Here is a 23,473-nt window from a genome sequence, read left to right on the forward strand (position 1 = left end):
TTACGGATTTATTTATTTATCGGGGGCTGGTGCTATGGTGTAGTGGGTAAAGCCTCTGCCTGCAGTGCTGGCATCCCATATGGGTGCCTGTTGAGGCTACTTGGGGAGTGAACCAGCAGATGGAAGACACCTCTCTCCCTCTCCCCCCTTCCCCTCTCCCCCCTCCCTCTCTCACTCTCCTTCCCTGCCTCTCTCTCTAACTCAGACTTTCAGAGAGCAAGGTCTTCCATCTGCTCATTCACTCCCCAGGTGGCCACAATGGCTGGAGCTGCGCTGATCCAAAGCCAGGAGCCTGGAACTTCCTCCAGGTCTCCCACGTGGGTGCAGGGGCCCAAGGACTTGGGCCATCTTCCACTGCTTTCCCAGGCCATAGCAGGGAGCTGGATCAGAAGTGGAGCAGCCGGGACTCGAGCCAGCGCCCACATGGAATGCTGGCACTGCAGGCAGCGGCCTTTACCCGCTATGGCACAGCGCTGGCCCCATTTAAATGCCTCCTCTTAAGGAGACCTTTCCCCATTTGGAGTTTCCGGCTAGACAGTTCCCAGAGGAGTTGATGGAGTCTGCTGTGTTCGTTGTTGCATTCCCAGTTCTGGGCACACAGGAGGCTCCCAGTAAGTGCTGCACATGCGAATGAAAGAACTGCGTGCTGAAGATCATGTTACTCTGTAGAATTCAGTTAGCCTTATCTCAGCAACTGCCCTTGTTCTACAGTTTGTATTTTTTTCTTCTAGTAAAGCTGCTGAAATGCAGAAGCTGATTCTGTCCCATTGTAAGATGCCTTCGGAAAACTCCGCAGTTCTTTTACATGGCTCTTTAGAGCTTCGTGAGTTTCACTAGATACCTGCAGTCTTCACTTGGAGCTAAGAGGTATGCCGTCTTGTTTTTTATTTTTCTTAATCATGGCGGGGTGGGATTTGCAGGCTCCTAGTAGGAGCGCAGGACAAGAATTCTAAACATATTTGGAGCATGATGTACTCCTTTCCTTGGAAGATTTTATTTATATTTAGAAGATTCAGTCCTACAGGGAATGAAAAATTTATTCATTGGCATAATAACTGAAATGCAGATGTATTTTGTTTTTTAGCAATTCCTGAAATTTCTCAAAGTTACTAATAAGTGAGAATTTTAAACTTTTTGTCTTTTCTGAGTTGAAGGAACGTGATTTGCAGATGATTGAATAGTGGAATAAGTATTACTTCTTTTCTGTCAGGTTTTTAAAAAATATTTATTTATTTATTTGAAAGAGTTACAAAGAGAGAGGAGGAGAGGCAGAGAGAGAGAGGTCTTCCTTCCGTTGGTTCACCCCCCAAATGGTTGCTATGGCTGGCGCGCTGTGCCGATCCGAAGCCAGGAGCCAGGTGCTTTCTCCTGGTCTCCCATGTGGGTGCAGGGCCCAAGCACTTGGGCCATCCTCCACTGCCTTCCCGGGCCACAGCAGAGAGCTGGACTGCAAGAGGAGCAACTGGGACAGAACCGGTGCCCCAACCGGGACTAGAACCCGGAGTACCGGTGCCACAGGCAGAGGACTAGCCTAGTGAGCCGCAGCGCCGGCCATCGTTTATTGTGTTTTGAAAGATGTAAGAATGAGGATCTATTTTAGTATTTCTCAGCGATATGTTAATAATTGCAGATAGTCTTTGAGCATTTATTTTGTCTCAGGCATGGTATAAGCACTTTACATTTAATGGTTTATTTCATACTGGTAACACATTCCTTTGATTTGCTGGGTGTTTTCACTTCCAGTTAAAATTCAGCTGTGGCATAGTGGGTAAAGCCACTGGCTGCAGTGCCGGCATCCCATATGGGTGCCGTTTGAGTCCTGGCTGCTCCACTTCCGATCCAGCTGTCTGCTATGGCCTGGGAAAACAGTAGAAGATGGCCCAAGTCCTCGGGCCCCTGCCCCGACGTGGGAGACCCAGAGGAAGCTCCTGGCTCCTGGCTTCGGATCGGCACAGTTCTACCGTTGTGGCCATTTGGGGAGTGAACCAGTGGATGGAAGACCTCTCTCTCTCACTCTCTGCCTTTGCCTCTGCCTCTCTCTAACTCTGCCTTTCAAATAAATAAATAAATCTTAAAAAAAAAAAAAAAGAAAGAAAGAAACAGAACTCAGGTGCCAAGCTTCAGAAGGCTCAAGTTCTTGTTTTTGTTTTTAGCTAATTGATTTGAAAGAGTGAGATCACAGTCTTCTGTCCATTTGTTCACTCCCCGAATGACAGGGCTGGGCTGAGCCGAAGCCAGGAGCCTGGAACCCTCCCATGTAGGTGGCAGGGCTCAAGTTTTTGGGTTATCTTTTGCTGCTTTCCCAGGCCTGTCAACAGGAAGCTGTGTCAGAAGTGGAGCAGCCAAACTTGAACTGATGCTCCTATGGGATGCCAGCATAGAAGGCGCCTGCTAACCTGCTGCGTCGCAGTGCCGTCCCCAAGTGTTCTTAAGTCTTTTGTTAAATACAAACTGGAAACTTGTGATCTGGAATTTAAAATAGAAAACTAATCATTTTCTTTTTCTACCATCTTAGAGTTTTCTAGTTTGTAGTAATATACAGCGTTAGTTTTAAGTTAGGATTTCTGTTGTCCTCGTAATGTGAGAAGGATCCACATACCTAACAATTTTTAAGTAACTGTGTTGACAAAGAAAGTAAATATGACCTTTAGTACCCAGATAAGAGGCAGACTTAATATAGAAGCTAGCTTTACTAGACTCTTCAATTCTACTGACAACCAAAATAACAAAAAAATTAAGATTTTAAAAAACAAAGGACTGATCTAGTGTTACTAACTTTTGCTTTTTCATTGAAGTGTAACATACATATCGTAAAGTGCATGAGTCCTGAGCATCATTTCGATGAATTTTATGAAGTCTACAGCCGTCTAACCAATATCAGGAACAAGGTTTGCACGTTTTCATCAACCCAGGACCCTCCTTCATGCACCTGACGGTTACTACACACTCCCAGAGGTAACTGTTGTTCTGACTTTTATTCACTGTCCTTTTATTGTCTGTTTTGAATTCTTTGTGTGGCTTTTTCATCCATGTTAGTGCATGTAGCAGCAATTCATCTTTTATGTCAGTGTTGTTAAGTACTTCATTGTGTGAATATACCATAATTTATCCAGTCTAGTGTTGATGGGTGTCTCGGCTATTTCTAGTTTCTGTTGTGAACATTCTTGAGCATATCTGTTGGTCTACATATGGAACATAATTCTTTTTTTTTTCCAAAAGAATATTTTATTTAAGATTTTTAGCTTTCTGAGGTGTCTCCACACTGTTTTCCATAGTGGCTTTTTCAGTTTACATTCCCACGAGTAGTGGATTAGGGTACCTTTTCCCTCACATCTTCACCAGCATTTGTTGTTTGTTGATTTCTGTATGAAAGCTGTTTTAACTGGGAGGAGGTGAAACCTCATTGTAGTTTTGATTTGCATCATTTTCTTTTTTAAATTATTTATGTTTTAGAGGGAAACAGAAAGAGCATGTCGTCCACTGATTACCTCACTGAAATGTCCACAACAGTTGGGGGCTAAAGCTGAGGCCAGGAACTCAACCCAGGTCTCTGATGTGGGTGGTGTATTGAGTCATCGTCAGTCAGGTGCCTCCCATGGTCTACACTAGCAGGAAGCTGGAATCAGGAGCCCAAGCCAGGCATTGAACGCAGGCACTCTATGTGAGACGTGGGCCTCCTAACCAGCATCTTAACCACTAGGCAAGCACCCTTGCCTGGGCACATTTTTGTCGAGAGAAACAGCTGAGGTCATAGAGTATTTGACTGTTTAGTTGTAGAAGATTCACTTAGACTCTCAAGTGGTGGAATCATTGGGCTGGTGCTGTGGCATAGCAGGTAAAGCTGCCACATGTAGTGCCGACATCCCAAATGGGTGCTGTTTCAATTCCTGGCTGCTCTGCCTCCGATCCAGCTCTCTGCTATGGCCTGGGAAAGCGGTAGAATATGGCACAAGTTCTTCGGTCCCTGCACCCATGTAGGAGACCTAGAAGAAGCTCCTGGCTTTGGGTTGGTTCAGCTCCAGCCATTGCGGCCATTTCATAAGTGAACCAATGGATGGAAGACCCCCCCCCGCCCCCCACACACACTGTCTCTGCTTCTGCCTTTCAAATAAATCAATCTTTATTTTTTTTTTAAAAAAAGTGGTTGCATCAACTGAAACTCTATCAGCAGTGTACAAAAATTCTGTTTGTTTCACTTGTTCACCTACACTTGAAATTATTACTGTTAAATTTTGGCTCCTATAGTTTATGTGCAGTGAAAAGTCATTGTTTTTCCATATGCCTCTTGACCATTTGTATTCTTTTGAAAGATTCTGTTCATTCCCCCTGGGCTGTGGGTTTTCTGTTGGATTATCTGTCTTGCTTATCCCAAAAGTAGATAATCTCAGTTGTTTGGTAAGTTAAGTATTGGAGATTATCTTTCCCCTTCTTTGACTTGCTTTTCCAGTCTCTTTAATCTTTGTCGCTCCCCCTCTTCGTGGAGGAACGACACAGGACCCTGCGCTGTTCTTTCGTCTGCTCGGCCCTCCCCGGGTTTGCTGCTGGTTCTTCCCGGGTTGGCTACTATCCCTTCCACCTCCGTGGAAGGGCAGTTCCCCCTGGCCACATTCCCCACTTCCGCAGGGGAGCGGCACACTGCCGGCCGGCTCTCTCGGGGTCTGCACAGGTGTTCCCCTTAGATGTTCCCCCTAGATGTTCCTGGTGCATGCCGTCTCTCTCCTCCTTTATAGTCCTCCTCTGCCAATCCTAACTCGGCTGCCCACACGCCGAGTACGCTGCTCTCCTCCAATCAGTAGCAAGTCCTACAGTTTATTGGCTGAACTGGAGGCAGCTGTGTAGAAGCTGTTTTCTTCTCTCCCAGCGCCATATTGTGGGAGAGCAGATGCATAGAATAAGTCTTAATTCCAGTAACTTAGTCCAGTCCGGATTGCTCCCCACAATCTTAATTCTTTTCTTAGATTTACTTATTTGTTTGAAAGTCAGAGTTACAGAGAAAGAGGTCTTCTATCTGCTGTCATTCCCCAAATGGCTGCAATGGCTGGAGCTGGGCTGATCTGAAGCCAGGAGCCTGGAGCTTCTTCCAGGTCTCCAATGTGGATGCGGGGGCCCAAGGACTTGAACCACCTTTTTCTGCTTTTCCAGGCCATAGCAGAGAGCTGGATCAGAAGTGGAGCAGCTGGGACTCGAACCTGTGCCTATATGGGATGCTGGCACTGCAGGCCTCCTGGAGGCCTTACCTACTACACCACACTGCCGCCCTGAAAATTCTTTAAAGTGTGGGAGCCAGCATCGTGGCACAGCGGGTAAAGCCTCTTCCTGTGATGCTTTCAGCCCATCTCGGTGCTGGTTCATGTCCTGGCTGCTTCACTTCTGATCCAGCTGCCTGCCACTGGCGGGAAAAGCAGCTGAGGATGGCTCAAGTGTTTGGGCCCCTGCCACCCACTTGGGAGACTCTGAAGAAGATCTTGGCCCCTGGCTTCTGCCTGGCCCAGTCCTGGCTGTTGTGGCCATCTGGGGAGTAAACCAGTAGGTGGAAAATACTCTCTCTTTCTCTGTCTCCCCCACCCCTCACCCCATAACTCTGACTTTAAAATGAAATAAGTAAATTTTTAAGAAATATTTTAAAGTATGATTATACTGTGGTTGTTTTTAAAAGTACTTGTCGTGCCTAGGTACAAATGCATTGTTTACGGAAGAAATCATACTGTTTGTGATTTGCTTCGAATAAGCCAAAGGAGGAAGGGGAAGGGCAGAATAGATGAAATAAGATCAACCATAGAGTGATGCTTGAAACTGGATGATAGGTACATATGGAATTAAGTACATTTTTCTTCTTTCTTTTGTTGAAATATCCAACAAAAATAGGATTTAAAAAGTGTTGGAAATACACAAAGATATAAAGATCCAAGAACTCAGAGTACCTCTTAAACCCTCATGCACTAATTCATTACTTTGAAAATAATTGATAAAGAAAAAAAATCAACTGTCCCTATTTTTCTGTACAGATTATATTCCAGGAATACTGGACAATTAAGAGGGAGACTGTCTTCAGCTATTAAGAACAGCTGGAGGCCGGCGCCGCGCCTCACTAGGCTAATCCTCCGCCTTGCGGCGCCGGCACACCGGGTTCTAGTCCCGGTCGGGGCGCCGGATTCTGTCCTGGTTGCCCCTCTTCCAGGCCAACTCTCTGCTGTGGCCAGGGAATGCAGTGGAGGGTGGCCCAAGTACTTGGGCCCTGCACCCCATGGGAGACTAGGAGGAGCACCTGGCTCCTGCCATCGGATCAGTGTGGTGCGCCGGCCGCAGTGCGCCGGCCGCGACAGCCATTGGAGGGTGAACCAACAGCAAAGGAAGGCCTTTCTCTCTGTCTCTCTCTCTCTCACTGTCCACTCTGCCTGTCAAAAAAAAAAAAAAAAAAAAGGAACAGCTGGAGGGTGATAGGGTTAGATAGTCGGCAAAGCACAATGCTTTCTGAAACAGTGACTCCAGATAAGGATCAGTCAATGATTACTAAAGCCGGTAGTAGTAAAATTTGTTGAGAATTGGGTAAAAGATGGTTGATAGGCCAAGATGGAGTAAGTCTGTCTCTCATTGATTAAAACTATGCATAGAATACCAAAATTATCAGTCTGAAGGCTGGAAAATAAATAATAGTGGACAGATTGGGGAAGGGAAGTTTGAACTTAACGTTTTGTATAATGTATAATACAGCTTTGACTAAATGGTGCGCTGGCTTGCAGAATGGAATGTGGCATGCAGCAGTTAGCAGAATCTCCAAGTGAAACCCCTCCTAGCCACAGGACACAAAAAGACGCCTCTCCCTGCCTTTTTTTCCTCTCCCAGCCCTGCCAACACTCCCACTTGTAAAATTACATTACCATGGCCTCACAAGCACTTAAATGGCCAGAGTACTGGTAAATAGCCCCCTGCAAGCTGAGGCATGCTTTGGAAATGCCAGGGAAGAGAGCTGGTGTAGGTTTCCCTAATTGTGTGGACCCCTGCTGGTCCGTCTCATTCATAGCTGCACGTGCACAGAGCAGAGAATTAGTGAACTGAGCTAAAATTGCTGCAGGGTCCCAGAGAGCCCAGCCACAGACAGCTGACCCTACACTGAAGCCACTGCCCGTAGAGACAAGCTAGAACCTAGCGTCTCATAACCCAGTTCTGAGAATGTCTGTGGGGTGGGCATTGTGGTGAGTTGGGTTCAGCCTCTGCTTGGAGCACCTGCGTCCGGGATTGGACTGCTCCTCTGAATACCAGCTGATCCGCTTCCTGTCCAGCCCTGCCAGCCTCCTCCTAGTACACTCTGGGAGGCTGCAGACCGTGGCTCCTGTGTATGGGCTTTTGCCACCCACGTGGAGATTTGGGAGGAGTTCTGGGCTCTAGGGAGCGAATCAGCAGATGTAAGCTCTTCTCTCTGTATCCCTCTCTACCTATCTCTGTGCTGCCTTTCAAGTAGATAAAAACATTTAAAAAATATAGAAGATACGGAAGTTTAAAAAAGATTGGAATATAGTGTAAAATTCCTTGACATACAAATAGGAAAATCTGACTGTTTTAAGGGAAAGGACAATAAAAATATTAACCATGAGATGACCCAGATGAGAGAACTATTAGGAAAGGACCTTAAAGCAGCTCATGCTCATGAAATAAAAGTCAGATAGAAGGAGTGAAGTTGAAGATGAAAATCAGTCGGAAAGTCCGCACTGCACTCTGTGAGCCCTGGTCCCAGCCGACTAGTGTAGTTTGATGTTTGTCTTGGGTTAGAATCATCTCTGGTTGTCAGAGGTCTGATTTATAAAACTGATTTGTGATGTGATTCTTAACAGTCAATTTAAGTTGATCTTGGAAAATATGGAATCGGGAATTTTTAAATCTTAATATTTTACAGTCAGTTGTAGACTATGTTCCTATTCACTATTGAATAAATTCAGAACTGTTTAATTTCTTTTTTTTTGTCAATAAGACAGTAGTTAAAAGAAAGTTTTTCTTTTTAAAGATTTTATTTATTTATTTGAGAGGTAGAGTTGCAGACAGAGAGAGGTAGAGACAGAGGGAGAGGTCTTCTATCCACTGCTTCATTCCCCAAATGGCCGCAAAGGCCAGAGGTGGGACCACTTGAAGCCAGGAGCCTGGAGCTTCTTCTAGGTCTCCCACGTGGGTGCAGGGGCCCAAGGACTTGAGCCATCTTCCACTGCTTTCCCAGGCCATAGCAGAGTGCTGGCCAGAAGTGGAGCAGCCGGGACTGAAACAGGTGCTATGTGGGATGCCGGCACTGCAGGTGGCGGCTTTACAGGCTGCACCACAGCACCAGGTCCAAGGAAAGGTTTTAATTTGAGCTTTTGTAGGTTAAAGTTTTGCTCAGATAATTATCTTCTCAGTTATAATATAAGCTTAGTAATATACAGAAGCAAGTTGGAATTTCTCATAAATGGTGATAAACATGCTTAAGGATTATTCTTGGGTTTTATATTATAGCAGTCAAGTTAAATTTTTAAAAATTATTTAAATTTAATTTAATTTAATTTTTTTGAAAGAGCCATGGTAGGTGGGGGTGCAGAGAGCTTCCATTTGCTGATTCATTCCCCAAATTGCTGCAGCAGCTGGGGCTGAGCCAGGTCGGAGCGGGAAGTCGGGAACTCAAGTACTTGAGCCATAACCACTGACTCCTGGGGATCATATTAGCAGGAGGCAAGAATCAGAGCAGAACTAGGACTCAAACCCGGGCACTTTGATATGGGATGGCAGTGTCCCAAGCGGTGCCTTCACTTGTCTTGCCAAAGCTCACCCCTAAGTGCTGCTTTTAGTTAATGTTACTACATCTGTCTGTCCTTTTTGGATATTTTTTGATACTAAATTTAAGAAATTTGCCTTCCAAAATAGGTCACTGGGTCAGTAGGGTATTAGGTTAGAAAAAGTTGGGACCAGCGCCATGGCTCACTTGGTTAATCCTCCGCCTGCAGTGCCAGCATCCTGTATGGGTGCCAGTTCTAGTCCTGGTTGCTCCTCTTCCAGTCTAGCTCTCTGCTGTGGCCTGGGAAGGCAGTGGAGGATGGCCCAAGTGCTTGGGCCCTGCACCCGAATGGGAGACCAGGAGAAGCACCTGGCTCCTGGCTTCGGATTAGTGCAGTGCCGGCTGTAGCGGCCATTTGCGGGGTGAACCAATGGAAGGAAAACCTTTTTTTCTCTGTCTCTCTCACTAACTCTGTCAAATAAATTAAAAAAAAAAAATACTGCTTATTGTAGTTTGAATTTTTTTTAATTTAGTTTGGGTTAACCGTTTTTTGACTATTGTCTTTATTTATTTATTTATTTTTGACAGGCAGAGTTAGACAGTGATAGAGACAGAGAGAAAGGTCCTCCTTCCGTTGATTCACCCCTCAAGTGGCCGCTATGGCTGGTGCGCTGCGCATCTGAAGCCAGGAGCCAAGCACTTCCTCCTGGTCTCCCATGGGGTGCAGGGCCCAAGCACTTGGGCCATCCTCCACTGCCTTCCCAGGCCACAGCAGAGAGCTGGACTGGAAGAGGGGCAACTGGGACAGAATCCAGCGCCCCAACCGGGACTAGAACTTGGGGTGCCGACGCCAAAGGCGGAGGATTAACCAAGTGAGCCGCGGTGCTGGCCAACTAATGTTTTTAAATTATTAATTAAAATGAAAAGTAAAAGGTGTTTTTCACTCATTTAACTTATGTAAATAATACCTAGGGAAATAGTCTGGTTTCTCCAGGTTTTTGTTCTCTAGAAGAGATGAAGTATTTTGTCTTAGCTTCTTAATATATCACTGGTGCTCTAGTATTGAGTAGTTAAAAAGAAAAAAGTAGCACTTAACTTTCCTAATTATGAAAATAATGCATGTTCATAGGATAAGTTTTAGAAAACACTAAAGCAAAAAAATCCTTAAATATGTGAGAGCAGCATGGGGAATGCTTCAGTGTATTAGGTGATTTTTTTAACATTTTGATACCACTGTTACTGCAATTTAATGTATAAAATCTCTCTTTACTGTCTTAAATAATATCACAATGAATGTAAAACTTTCAGTACATCTCTGATTATTTCTTTCTTAAAGTGAAATTGCTGGATCAAAGGACATAAATATTTTCAAGTCATAGATAACATCCCACAAAATTGTTTTAGTAAAAAAGGAAAGTTCCTAGTTTGTATATTCCTCTGCTTCTAGTTTGTTCAGTGTTTTTGATCATGAAAGGGTGTTGAATTTTGGCAAATGCTTTTCTGCATCAATTGACAGCCTCTGATTTTCATCCTGTGTTAATGTTGATGGCGTGGAACAATCCATTCATCCTGGGGATAAATCCCACTGATCCTGATGTGGGATCCTGTTGATGTGCTGCTGGATTTGGTTTGCTTAAATCTAAACTGGGGGTCTTGTAGACAATAAGTAATTGAATTGTGTGTGTGTGTTTTTCAGTCACCTTTTTTTTTTTTTTGGACAGGCAGAGTGGACAGTGAGAGAGAGAGAGAGAGAGAGAAAGGTCCTCCTTCCGTTGGTTCACCCCTCAAGTGGCCGCTGTGTCCGGTGTGCTGCGCCGATTCAAAGCCAGGAGCCAGGTGCTTCCTCCTGGTCTCCCATGGGGTGCAGGGCCCAAGCACCTGGGCCATCCTCCACTGCCTTCCCGGGCCACAGCAGAGAGCTGGCCTGGAAGAGGGGCAACCAGGACTAGAACCAGGGATGCCGGTGCTGCAGGTGGAGGATTAGCTTAGTGAGCCACGGCGCCAGCCTCAGTCACCTTTTTGATTGAGGAATTTAATATACTTATATTTGAAGTAATTATTGATAAGAAAAGGCTTATTTCCTGTCTGCCCTGTAACTCTTTTTGTTTCTATTTTTCTTTCTTGCTCTGTTCCTCTGTGTTTTGTTGATGTTCTTGTATGATTATTCTTTGATTCCTTTCTCATTTATTATGTCTTGTATAAGTATTTTTTGTGGTTACAATAGGATTTATAGAAAACAGCCATCTCGGCTGGCGCCGTGGCTCACTAGGCGAATCCTCCGCCTTGCGGCGCCGGCACACCGGGTTCTAGTCCCGGTCGGGGCGCCGGATTCTGTCCCGGTTGCCCCTCTTCCAGGCCAGCTCTCTGCTGTGGCCAGGGAGTGCAGTGGAGGATGGGCCAAGTCCTTGGGCCCTGCACCCCATGGGAGACCAGGAGAAGTACCTGGCTCCTGTCATCGGATCAGCGCAGTGTACTGGCCGCAGCGCGCCGGCCGTGGCGGCCATTGGAGGGTGAACCAACGGCAAAGGAAGACCTTTCTCTCTGTCTCTCTCTCTCACTGTCCACTCTGCCTGTCAAAAAAGAAACAGCCATCTGTTTTAAGCTGATACCAACTTAAATTTCAATTGCATACAAAAATATTTTTTACTCCTTGCCCACTTTACATTATCACAAATCGCATCTTTTTTATATTGTGTACTCAGTAACATATTTTCATATAGTCATTTTTAATAGTTTAGCTTCTATACCAGAATTAAAAATGATTATTTTAGTTTGTTCATGATTTTTAAGTTATTTTGTTTTCTTTTAGAAACAATTTGAGAATTTAAAATGTGCTAACAGAGATTTTTTGTGATATTGTTCTAAATTTTATATTTACAAATTTTTAAAGACTATTTTTCATGATAAACTTCTGTGTGTATTGAATAAATCTAACATAACTTTTTCTTGTTCAAACAGAAACCTGAGACTGATTGTCAGTCATATAGAGGAATACCTTGAATCTGTAGTTTTCTGAAGAATCAATTCAAGATATCCAGAAAGTACAAAAGGTAAAGAAAAGGGCATCTTAGAATACACGGTGGGATATTTTGCTAGAAAAGAATGTAAAAGAACCCATGAGGCATTTGGTACACTAATTTGAGGAAAGTTTTACTGTAAACATTTTCCTTCCATGTTAATTTATCCCAGAACATTGATTGTGCACCAGCTATGTTCAGGTATTATTTTATTTTATTTTTTTATTTTTTTTTTTTTTTGACAGGCAGAGTGGACAGTGAGAGAGAGAGACAGAGAGAAAGGTCTTCCTTTTGCCGTTGGTTCACCCTCCAATGGCCGCCGCTGCAGCCGGCGCACCGCGCTGATCCTGGCAGGAGCCAGGAGCCAGGTGCTTTTCCTGGTCTCCCATGGGGTGCAGGGCCCAAGCACCTGGGCCATCCTCCACTGCACTCCCTGGCCATAGCAGAGAGCTGGCCTGGAAGAGGGGCAACCGGGACAGAATCCGGCGCCCCAACCGGGACTAGAACCCGGTGTGCCGGCGCCGCAAGGTGGAGGATTAGCCTAGTGAGCCACGGCGCCGGCAAGGTATTATTTTAGATAACTAGAAAGATGGTGAAGAATAAGACAGAAAATGTCCATTCTCTTTTGAAGGTTGAGTTCTAGAGAAAGACAACAAATGAGAAATTTGTGATTAGTACCATGTGAGAAATTCACATGGATGATGTCATAGACTGGTGAGTACTTTCATTAGGTAGCCAGAGAAGGCACTGTGGGAAAGAGGCTGTTTAACTGTGTTCTGAACAGCATGAGGGTGCCAGCCCTTTGAGGATTTGCAAGAAGAACTTATGAGGCAGTGACAATGGAGTGACCGTGGCATGCTTGAGTAATGGAAGGAGCAGGTGTGATTGGGGATCACACTGGTGAAGAGTTCCAGAAGCAAGTCCAGCTTTCCACAAATCAGTGTACCAAGTGCTTCATGGATTCTTTTACATTCTGTTCTAGCAAAATATCCCACCGTGTATGATGTTTTAGATACCTGTAAAATCTGTAGAGAGATTGAAAAGGCAGTTGGATGTGACTCTGCAGTTGAAAATCTGGTCTGTGTGTATGGCTTTTGGGAGTCATTGACATAGGAAGTATTTGGAGTCATATGTAGATGCAGTTATTTAGTGAGTATACACAGACTGGGATGGATGCAGCCCTGGCACATGCCAGTATTAATCAGAAGAGAAGGAAAAGCCAGTGAAATATGTGGCTAAGAAGGAAAGTGTTCCATGATAGCAACCCAAAAAAAGCATTTAATAAATGCAGAAGTTGTCATCTTCATCACATGCTACTAAGAAGTAAGTGAGTAGAGTAAAGCAACCATTGGATTTGGCAATATAGATATTTCTGTTCACCGATAAGTGAACCACGGGGCCAGCGCTGTGGCCTAGCGGGTAAAGCCGCCGCCTGCAGTGCCAGCATCCATATGGGCGCTTGTCCAAGACCTACCTGCTCTACTTCCAATCCAGCTCTCTGCTGTGGCCTGGAAAAGCAGTGGAAGATGGCCCAAGTCCCTGGGCCCCTGCACCCTCATGGGAGACCTGGAAAGAAGCTCCTGGCTCCTGGCTTCAGATCGGCGCAGTTAACAGCCGTTTCGGCTATTTGGAGAGGGAACCAGCAGATGGAAGACCTCTCCCTCTGCCTCTACCTCTGCCTCTCTGTGGCTCTGCCTTTAAAATAAATAAATAAATCTTAAAAAAAAAATAATAAATAAAAGTGAACCACCTCAGTGGTGTGTTGGGTGAAGCCTCAATGAGAGTGATGGGAGAGATAGGACTTCTAGTTGGAGGCAACAAACAGTACAGTTAAATCTCATTTCCTCTTGAAACCTCACACCTCACTAAAGCTGAAGTGAAAGGTTTTCACAAAAGACGTAACCTCACTATGATGAGAAAAATGAGAATGGAGACAAAAGCAATACAGTTTTGGAACCTTGAAAGTAACAGGAATACCAGTAACATTCTCGTAGATCCTGGAATCCTAAGCTAGCTGCGAGAAAGCTGAAAAACAGACCTCTTGGCGCTGTAGAACCTCTAAAACTTTTGTGAATTGAATGTGTTCTTTACTTCTGGGAATAGGAGTGATGATGACATTGGACAGAGTAACTAGCTGTAAATCTATTTAAGAGGCAGTTGTACTCCATAATGTGTTTCTTGACCTTGGAACCAAGGCAACTGCCCCTTTCCCTATCTTAGCGGAAGTCTAGAGGTTTATTTTCTAGTGAAGATAAAAGAGAGGAGCAACAAACATTGCTGAGAATGCAGATAACATGCTGAAACCGGGATGAAGAACCAGGCCACCTGGGCTTTATACCGATTCTTTCCTGCGGAGACTATGATTAGCCTAAGAGGAAAGATCTGACGACACTGACATTGAGAATCCCCAAGAAGGTGTTCCAGCCTGATATCCCTGCAGTACAGTGGACAGTGACAAGCCAGACACACAGAGCCTGCAGTGCTCTCTACTGTGAACCTGTGACCTGAGGTCCCTGGACACCCGAGGAAGACCTCTCATGCAAGACACAGAAAGCAGCGAGGTGGAGAGATGGAGACCAGCAGGCAGGTCAAAATGAAACAAAGTCATCCTTTAAAAAAGTTTCATAAAGGTAAGGGGAGGTGCCACATGCATTAAGTAAAAAAGAGAAACAAGAAAGGACATTAAAAATGAAAAACTCAATAAAATTTTCACTTTGAATTTTATTTTTTACTTTGGAAGTAAAATTGATACTTTTGACTGTAAAGCAAAAATGGGAAGTGAGAAAGAAAAAATAAGAAAATTAGAGCAACTGTCCAGAATCCTGAACTGTCAAATAATAGACATTACAGAAAGAACAGAGGAAATAGAACCAATTATAGGGGATGATTCAAGAAGATTCTCCAGAACTAGATGTCACGTGTTTTCAGTTAGAAGGAACCTGTTGAGTGACTAGTGCAGTTAAATTTTTGAACACAATGAGCTCCCAGGTTGAAAGAAGTAGTAGGTCATATAAAAAGGAACAGTGATGAGACAGGCTTTGGACTTCTTGATACCATGCTGGAGACAAGACAACAGAGCCTTCAGAATCCAAGACAAAATGATTTCAACCCAGTATTCAGTATGGATGTGAACTGCTGATTAAGGAAAGACTAGGGACAGATAGTGTGGCCCAGTGGTTAATTTGCACTTGCAACAATGCCTGCATCTCGTTATTGCAGTACCTGGTTTGAGTCCTGGCTGCTCTGTTTCTGACTGAGCTTCTTGCTGATGTGTATGCCGGGAGCAGCAGGTGGTGAGTCGAGTACTTAGGCCATGCCATCATATGGGAGACAGACCTGGGTGGAATCTGGCTCCTGGCTTCAAGCCTGGCCCAGCCCTGGCTGTGCAGCCATTTGGGGAGTGAACCAGTGGATGGCAGAGCTCTCTCGGTTTCTCTCTCTCTCTGCCTTTCAGATAAAATGAAAAATAACAGATTTTAAAATTTAGAGAAAAGGATAGACTAATGACAGTTTCAGACTTGTGAGATCTGATTGACCTGCCATGTTCCTTTCCTTAGACAGCTATTGGAAGAGGAAATCTGACTAAAAAATGGTGGAGGCATAGGATCCACAAAACAGAATACATCTTAACCAGAGACCAAGGAGGTCACCAGGGTTATGGTAGACAGTGATCACAAGATGACAGTTAGTCACCAGCTGTAACAGACAGCACCCAGTCCTAACGCGAACAGGTGTTAGAAGGTTCTAAGAGAAATAGCTGTGAGAAGGATAATTGGTAGAATATGTAATGTGTTTAAACATACAAAGAGTAGATTTGGGCAGGGAAGAGTTGGGAATAAACTGGTAATAAGTATATACAAAACCGGGTTTACAAAAAAGCAAAGCGACATTTATGTGTAGGAAAAACTGCTCAGAAAGGGAAAGTAATTACAGTATTCTGCATGACTCCAATGCGGACTGCATCCATGGTCGTGATAACGTTAACTTCACATACAACCACCTTACCAGTCAGGATAATAGGAACCGTACATGTGAACGAGGCAAGATGAGGCAGGTAGAGCTTTCTTATTAAGTGGAATTCAACACATGGTGCCTGGAGAACAAGCCACCTTTGAGCGCAAAGGGAGACACTTAATACTGCATTGAAATGACCCAAGTCAGCTGAGACTGCCTAGGCACCCTAACTAAAACTGAAAAAAAATTAACAAAATAAAATTTAGGTAAAGGAAACTAAACACCAAAACAGTTAAACATGTGAAAGTGGTTAAATGGGGTCAGATATTAGAGGACTTCTAATTTTTAATTCATTTTTTTTGAAGATTTATTTATTTTATTTGAAAGTCACAGTTACACAGAGAGAGAAGGAGAGAGAGAGAGGTCTTCCATCCGCTGGTTCACTTCCCAATTGGCCGCAATGGCCGGAGCTGTGCCAATCCAGAGCCAGGAGCTTCTTCTGGGTCTCCCATGCGGGTGCAGGGGCCCAAAGACTTGAGTCAACTTCCACTGCTTTCTCAGGACCCAGCAGAGAGCTGGATGGGAAGTGGAGCAGCCAGATCTCAAACAAGTGCTCCTATGGGATGCTGGTGCTACAGGCAGTGGCTTTACCCACTATGCCACAGCGCCTGCCCCATAATTTTTTAAAATACTTATTTGAGAGGCAGTTACACAAAGGCAGAGGCAGAGAGAGAGAGGTCTTCCATCTGCTGGTACATTCCTCAAATGGCCGCAACAGCACGAGCTGAGCTGATCTGAAGCCAGGAACCAGGAGCTACTTGGGGGTCTCCCACTCAGGTGCAGGGACCCAAGCACTTGAGCTGTCTTCTGCTTTCCCAGGCCACAGGAGAGAGCTGGATCAGGAGAGGAGCAGCCAGGACTTGAATCGGTGCCCATATGGGAGGGCGACCCTGCAGGTGGTGGCTTTAACCTGCTATGCCGCGGTGGGTGTTGGCCCCTAATTTTGTAACTTTTTTTTTAACATTTAATTTTATTTGAAAGGCAGAGAGACAGAAGGAGGTCTCCCATCTGCTGATTTACTCCCCAGATACCTGTGATAGTGGGGCTGGGTGTGGCCTGGCCAGGTTCATGCCGGGAGCAAGGAACTCCATCTGGGACTCCCACATAGGTGCCAGTGACCCAAGTACTGGAGCCATCACTACCTGGGCCATTTTCTACAGCTTTCCCAGGCCATCAGCAGGGAGCTGGATCGGAAGTGGAGCAGCCAGAACTTGAACTGGTGCCCATATGGCATGCCGGCGCCATAGGCAGAGGCTTAGCCTGTTATGCCATAGCGCTGGCCCCATGCAGTTTATTTTTAACAGTGTGGTGTTTTCTGTTTAAGGTTTCTGTTCTAAGGATAGACTGCCAGAGACTGAAATCTTGTATAATGATGTATAATGTTGCAGGGGAATCACAAACAGAACTGCTTCCATACTTGGCAAAATTTGAATGTCCATACCATTTCTTAGTCACTAATAGCTCCCCATTTGATGAATGTTTTTTAAAGCTATCTCTGAAAATGATGTTTATAAGACTCTTCCGTCATTGCCCCCGTCATCATAAAGCAGTAAGGTGGTGGGAGCTCAGGTGGGAGGCCAGATCACTGGTGGCTGTGAGCACAGGCTGCTTAAGTGAGAGAGCATTGGATTCCTCACTGGGACTTGATCCTTTGTAATTGTGAACTTTGGATTCTAGTAACTGTTGAGCTTTCCAAAGTCATATAATTGTATATCACTGTGATGTATTAATATGAAACTTAAAATTTTTAATAATGTATTACTACATACTTGAAATTCCTCTTCAGCTTGTGTAGAATATAGCATAGGCAAGTGTGACTCCTGCTCGTCTTTGGATTGAAAGCATGGAGCCCAGGGTAGTCCCCCGTCACTCCTCCGTTTGTGTACCTGACGCCACTTAAAGGCGGGGATTCGCCTTTCAGCAGTTGCTGTAGGGTGCTTGGTTGGCCCTGCCTCACTTCTTCTGCCTTTCTCTTAAAGGAGGAGTAGGGAACCTTTTAGGCCCATGGGCTGTATAAGGCCCACAAAATCATGTGGTCTGGCCCTGCCAAGCAACTGCAGATGGGACTCAAAACTCAGTGAATCTTCAGCAGGCTCAATTTTCAGCTGATGATTTCATATGGCCTGTGAGTGATGTTGTAAGTATTCAAAGGAGCCTTGGCAACAAAGAAGTTCCCCACCCCTGCCAATAGCATGTCTGTCAGCTGGCTGCAAAGCAAAGGAGAGATCGTGGGCTAGACTGTTCGGGATACAGTGTTCAGTTGTTGAGTGGGGAGCAACACATTTTTGGAAGAGGGCTGTTAGTAACAGCAGCAGATAGCCTGTAAGCATTGGCCTGTGACTTCTAGGTCTTTCACGGTCAGCAAGGCCCTCTCTGTACTATCAGCCCTAAAACTCGGGATCCTCCTTTGTTTTTCTTTTGATGCTTTGTCCTATGTTCTATCCTTTGGTAATTAAACAAGCATATTGTTGTCTTACTGAAACTGATTTACCCCAATTGGCTGTCACCATTGCCCTATTGTTTTTGTTCCAGTGACAGAACTAGCCTGTTAGGACTGTGATGATAAACACGTCTGTTGCAACAGAGAAGTGTATTTACGGTGGTCTTTAAATTCTGTACCTTAACACTCAAATTCTGTAATTCTATGTTCTGTCCACTGATGTTACCCTAGACACTGTGTTTAATCCTGGTGTTCTTATTTTTACCTCTGACTCCCTCACTCATTCTCTTTAACAATTCTCTGGTATTCACAGTCCTGCTTCTGCAGCCATCACACAGACCGCGCGGTGTCACTAGTTACCAGTTGGGTAGGTACATTGGAAAACAGCGGTAGAATTTTTAGAACCTCGTGTTCTCATAGTACCTCTATTCTTCTCTGGTTTAGAGTTACACAGTCATTTATGTTTTCTAAGTTTTAAATTAAAAAGATAAAAATTAAAGTATAATTTTTTATGCCTTCAAAACTATTAGGCGGTCTGTTAGAGTTAAGGCGATTATTCAGTGTTTAACTCATGACTGTAGAATATAAGAATCTTGTATGGATAAAACCTACTGTGTGTTTTGGAAGTCCATGCAAAGTGCAGAGGGAATTTTAGACTTGTGACGCAGTTTTGAAGCACTGTTTTAGCTTCTCCCATGTGAGTGTGAGACCCTCTATAATAGGATCGTTCTTCGCTTGACTTGCCTTCACCCCTCCTCACCCTTCTCACTTAAGCTGTGCTAATTATAATTTGTCCGATTTTCTCTTAAGGAAAAGGCTGCACCTCTTGAGTTTCTCAAGGCCGGTGTTTTCACCTCAGGAAGGCCTGTGCCTTCTCTGCACCTTGCCATTCCTTTGCTTAGAAGCCTGCGTCTTTCAGTGTTTGCCTCTTCTTTTTCTCGGGTTTTGCTTCTCAGCCCACGGCCCGGCGGAACGGGGGGACCTGTGCAAATGCAGACTGTGACTCAGCAGCTCTGGGGCGGGGCTCCTGGGGGCTGCCAGCGCTGCTGGTTTCTGGATCGCACTTCCAGGAACAAGGATCTTGACTCCCTGATAAGCTCATTGTCATCGAGCGGTTCCTCAGACTCCCTCCTCTTAATTCCCTTGGGCACACTTGTGCCTTTCCCAGTGATGCCATTATGCAGTATGCCTGCCTTATACCTCTTAGAACTGTCCAGCTGTCTGGGTCTTCTCAGTGCAGGTTTTTGCCTGCAGAGACTGTGTCTTTCATCCTTGGACACCCAAGCCTGCCATAGTGTTTAGCTGAAAATAGGAGTTCAATAAATATTTATTACCAATTAGATAATATTATACAGCCTACTTGTGTAGTCCAATTTACTGAATATTAAGAGTGGCCTTTTAAATTTTATTATCTTTTAGTAAACAAAATGAATTATGAGCCGGATTTTTTTTTTCTCCTGTAGTTCTTTTTTAGAAGAAAAAAAATGTCAAATATGTCCCAGCCAAAGATATTTGCTTGAAAGTGATGTTTCAGCCTTTGGTACAAACAGAACATGTCGAAGGCACTATGAGATATACTTTATTCCTCAAGACAACTTCGTTTGTGAAAGTAAACTTCTTAGAAAACCAATGACCATTTGTTTTTCTTTTCACTCAAGGAGAAACACAAATGTCTACCACAAGACGGAAACGTAGTGTGTTATGTTGTTTACCGTAAGCTGCAGTAAGATGAGCTCAAGCGTTGACAGGTGCGTCTTCACTGACTTCTGTTTTGAAAGTCACTGTGAGAATAATGGGCTGTATCACTAAGGGGAGTTTATGTACAAGCATAATTACTGTTGCATTCTGTTTCCGTACTAAACAAAGATGGTGTGAGGAAGATTTGTCAGTACTTTGTACAAAGTCAGCAGCATGTTACTTGTGTTTTAAGTGGGTCTTGGGCTGTAATTTTGAGTGATTTGGTCAGAGCTGTTGTGAAAGAAATTGTAACAGTTATGAGTGTTTCCTTGAAACCTTCTAGAATCCCTTTTCTCTGTATTTTCTGGTGCCAGCCCCATCCTTCCAGTCATCTACATGTTTGTGAACAAGAAAAGCTAGCTGCAATTAGGACTTCATTACTCAAAATTATGATCTTTAAATTTACTTTTGGGGAAAGTGTAAACCCCCTGAATTTTTTATTCGAAGACTCCATTTTGTTGTTGTTTACATTTTAACATCTGACATTCCACAGATCTTAAAATAATTGATAGCAGTTTTTTTCTTTCATAGATAAACATAAAATAATAATGCCTTATAAGCAGTGGTGCCTTAAATTTGATTAAATAAAATAATATTTTAAGCACCTCTCTTTGACAGCTAATAAACATACTTCTGCTCGGGTCATCTAAACTCCGCATTATTCCCTAACACCTTGCACATGAGGAAACTGTTAGCTAAGTAACTTGTTGGAGGTCTCGTAGCATTTTGACCTGTGTTGGTCTTCTAATGCTCAAGTAACTGCTTTTATTACACCTGCTAAGTTGTGATTTTCTGATAGGTATTCTTTTCAGAGTTTTACAGCTAGAGTTGTACACAGAAATGACTTGACATCTGAGGGCAGCCCTTCTTTTTGTCCCAGAGCTAAATTATGAAGACCTGTACTGTGTTATAACTTAAGTGCCATAGGGCAAGGAGTTTCCTCAGACAGGCCTGCTGCACTAAGGCCATAGCTTTGGACTGTGCTGAGATTGGAGATGGGATCTGTGAGTAGCCGTCTCGAGGGGCTGTGTCTTCTCTGCCCCTGAGAAACATCACTACATATGATGCTGGCCTCTGAATGATTACTAGTTCCCATTCTAGGCCACATGATATCCAGAGATCTTCATGTTCACAGTTGAGTTAGTATTACAGATATGTACTAGAAAATAGTTAATAGTTACTGAAGTGGATTTGTGTAGTCTGTCAGCTTTACAAAAGTCATAAGATGAGGGGCTGGCACCGTGGCTCACTTGGTTAATCCTCTGCCTGTGCCAGCAGCCCATGTGGGCGCCAGTTCTAGTCCCAGTTGCTTCTCTTCCAGTCCAGCCCTCTGCTGTGGCCTGGGAGGGCAGTGGAGGGTGGCCCAAGTGCTTGGGCCTCTGCACCCACATGGAAGACCAGGAGGAAGCACCTGGCTCCTGGCTTTGGATCAGAGCAGCACCGGCCGTAGTGGCCATTTGAGGGGTGAACCAATGGAAGGAAGATCTTTCTCTCTGTCTCTCTCACTGTCTGTGACTCTACCTGTCAATTACAACAAAACAAAACAAAACAAAAAATCGTAAGATGCAACTGAGTGATTCCCGTGTTCCCTCGGTATTGCTGTTGCTTACTTTCTCTGTTCACTCTCTTTTTCCTTTTAGAGATGACAGTAGTATTTTTGATGGGTTGGTGGAAGAAGATGACAAGGACAAAGCAAAAAGGTAGTTCAACTTGAGACGTAAAACAGTAAATAGATGAATAATAAATACATGTAAGGAAATAGTCGATTAATGGTTTCCGAAAGCTGCCGTCTTAGGAGTGTAGGTTAACTAGCAAGGGAAGGACGGGGTGGGGCCGGACTTACAGATCAGCCTGCTGTCGATTTGTTGCACTTCAGGTCCTGCCTGTGGTCGCCTCGGCAGGGCCAAACCGCGTGGTTTTGCCGGACTTAGCACAGGCCAGACGTTCGTCACCTCTGGCTTAGGAATCAATTTGCCGTTTGTAAGCTAAGTAAAATTATCCTCTGGCCCTTTGGAAAAGTATTAGACTTTTGCCTAAACAAAAACTGAGTTAGAAAATCTAACTTCATTAAGCGGATAATTAGAGGTATTATGAAGTAATTGGGCTTATTTCTCTTAACAGCTGCTTGTTTACTGGTTAATGCTTTGTGTAGAATAGCAGTAGTCCACGTAGCACATCCATTCCAAGTGCTTGCTGTGTGTTAGAGCTTATGAGTAAGTGCTTAGGTGAGAAGATTTGGGCTCTGTGATCAGGAAGCCTGCGTCCTGGTGCGGAGACGACAGACAGACAGCCGCTTCCAGGTGTGCGCCGCAGGCTGGGACGTGACCGTGCAGAGCACGTGAGCCTGGGAGCAGCCGAGTTTTGCTTTCAGATTTTTGCTTACGATTTAAAATTTACATAATGATGTATAACTTGCTCCAATAATTCTAAATAAATGGCCTTTACACAGTTGACAAGGGTACTTTAGGAAGTCATGAAAATGCACATTTTCTTTTAATTCCATTTTTGTACAGACTTTTTGATGTATCCTCACATGTGCTTCACTACATGTATTTCATTTATAATAGTCTTGTAAATTCACAGTCTTTGGTAAATGTTAGATTAATTGAAACCTGAGATTTGAATGTACTTTGTACTATGGACACTTCCATAAAAATGTGTATCAAATACTTGGTATGTAAAATTTCGTTGATGATAAACTGAGATGACAGATTATTGCTCACATGAACTCTGTTGTTGGTAACCTAGGAAATAGACACTACTGTCTGTATTAACAGAAGGATATGCTGTCATTGTATCCAACTTGAGCACTGTATTAAGCTAGTCGTATAATGAAATGGATTACTTTAAAATTGCCTACTAATTTCTTACTTCATCAGAGTATCTAGAAACAAATCTGAAAAGAAACGTAGAGATCAGTTTAATGTCCTCATTAAAGAACTGGGATCCATGCTTCCTGGTAACGCTAGAAAGATGGATAAATCCACTGTTCTGCAGAAGAGCATTGATTTTTTACGAAAACATAAAGGTAAGTTTTTAACTTTGCAAAGTGAGTGGTGTTTTTCATAATTGACTGTCTGGAATAGCATAATGGGTTAGAATCTTGACTTAAGATTAGATCCTTCCTCAGCTTTTTAAAGAGAGGGGAATCAATTGCCTTTTTAAAGATTTACTGTTCTGTCTTTCATTCAACAAACATTTATTTGGTGCCTACTGTATCCTAGGTCCCCATGATTCAGGGTAAGAGTCCTGGCCAGGAGAGACAGCTTGTAAACAGGTGGCTACACTGCAGATGTTCACAGTGTGAGTAGTGCTTCTGAGCTGAAACTTCAAGGCCAAGAGTTGATGTCTCCACTGAGTCTTCCCTTCGATTAAATCGGGACACTGCATTTCACACAGAGGAAGCAGCATGTGCAGAGGCGCAGAGACTTCACTGCCACTGGAGCATTGCTGTTATGGAAATTATGGGTGATTTTGAAGAAAAAGAAAGCTGAGAGAGACAGGGCTTTATCTGTCAGCCCAAAAGATTGT

The 23,473-nt window shown here is 44.0% G+C and overlaps 2 protein-coding genes across 5 annotated transcripts in view; both read left to right on the forward strand.

Annotated features, from left to right (window-relative positions):
• Window positions 1-11,783, forward strand: part of PDCL2 (phosducin like 2) — a 113,537-nt gene extending 101,754 nt beyond the window's left edge. Inside the window, exons 8-10 of the mRNA XM_008267847.4 lie at window positions 732-867; window positions 2,796-2,955; window positions 11,693-11,783. The gene's annotated coding sequence lies outside the window, so the exon portion shown is untranslated. The remainder of the gene's footprint in view (window positions 1-731; window positions 868-2,795; window positions 2,956-11,692) is intronic.
• Window positions 2,819-23,473, forward strand: part of CLOCK (clock circadian regulator) — a 74,940-nt gene continuing 54,285 nt past the window's right edge. Inside the window, exons 1-5 of one of the 4 annotated variants that reach the window (XM_070048104.1) lie at window positions 11,784-11,952; window positions 12,317-14,381; window positions 19,864-19,953; window positions 21,583-21,642; window positions 22,822-22,970. In XM_070048104.1, the coding sequence (XP_069904205.1) occupies window positions 19,907-19,953; window positions 21,583-21,642; window positions 22,822-22,970 (256 nt within the window). In that variant the 5' untranslated portion in view covers window positions 11,784-11,952; window positions 12,317-14,381; window positions 19,864-19,906. The other 3 variants (XM_070048105.1, XM_070048103.1, XM_070048106.1) reach the window with 3 other exon arrangements.

The sequence above is a fragment of the Oryctolagus cuniculus genome, chromosome 8 (assembly GCF_964237555.1).
Source record: "Oryctolagus cuniculus chromosome 8, mOryCun1.1, whole genome shotgun sequence".
NCBI lineage: Eukaryota > Metazoa > Chordata > Mammalia > Lagomorpha > Leporidae > Oryctolagus > Oryctolagus cuniculus.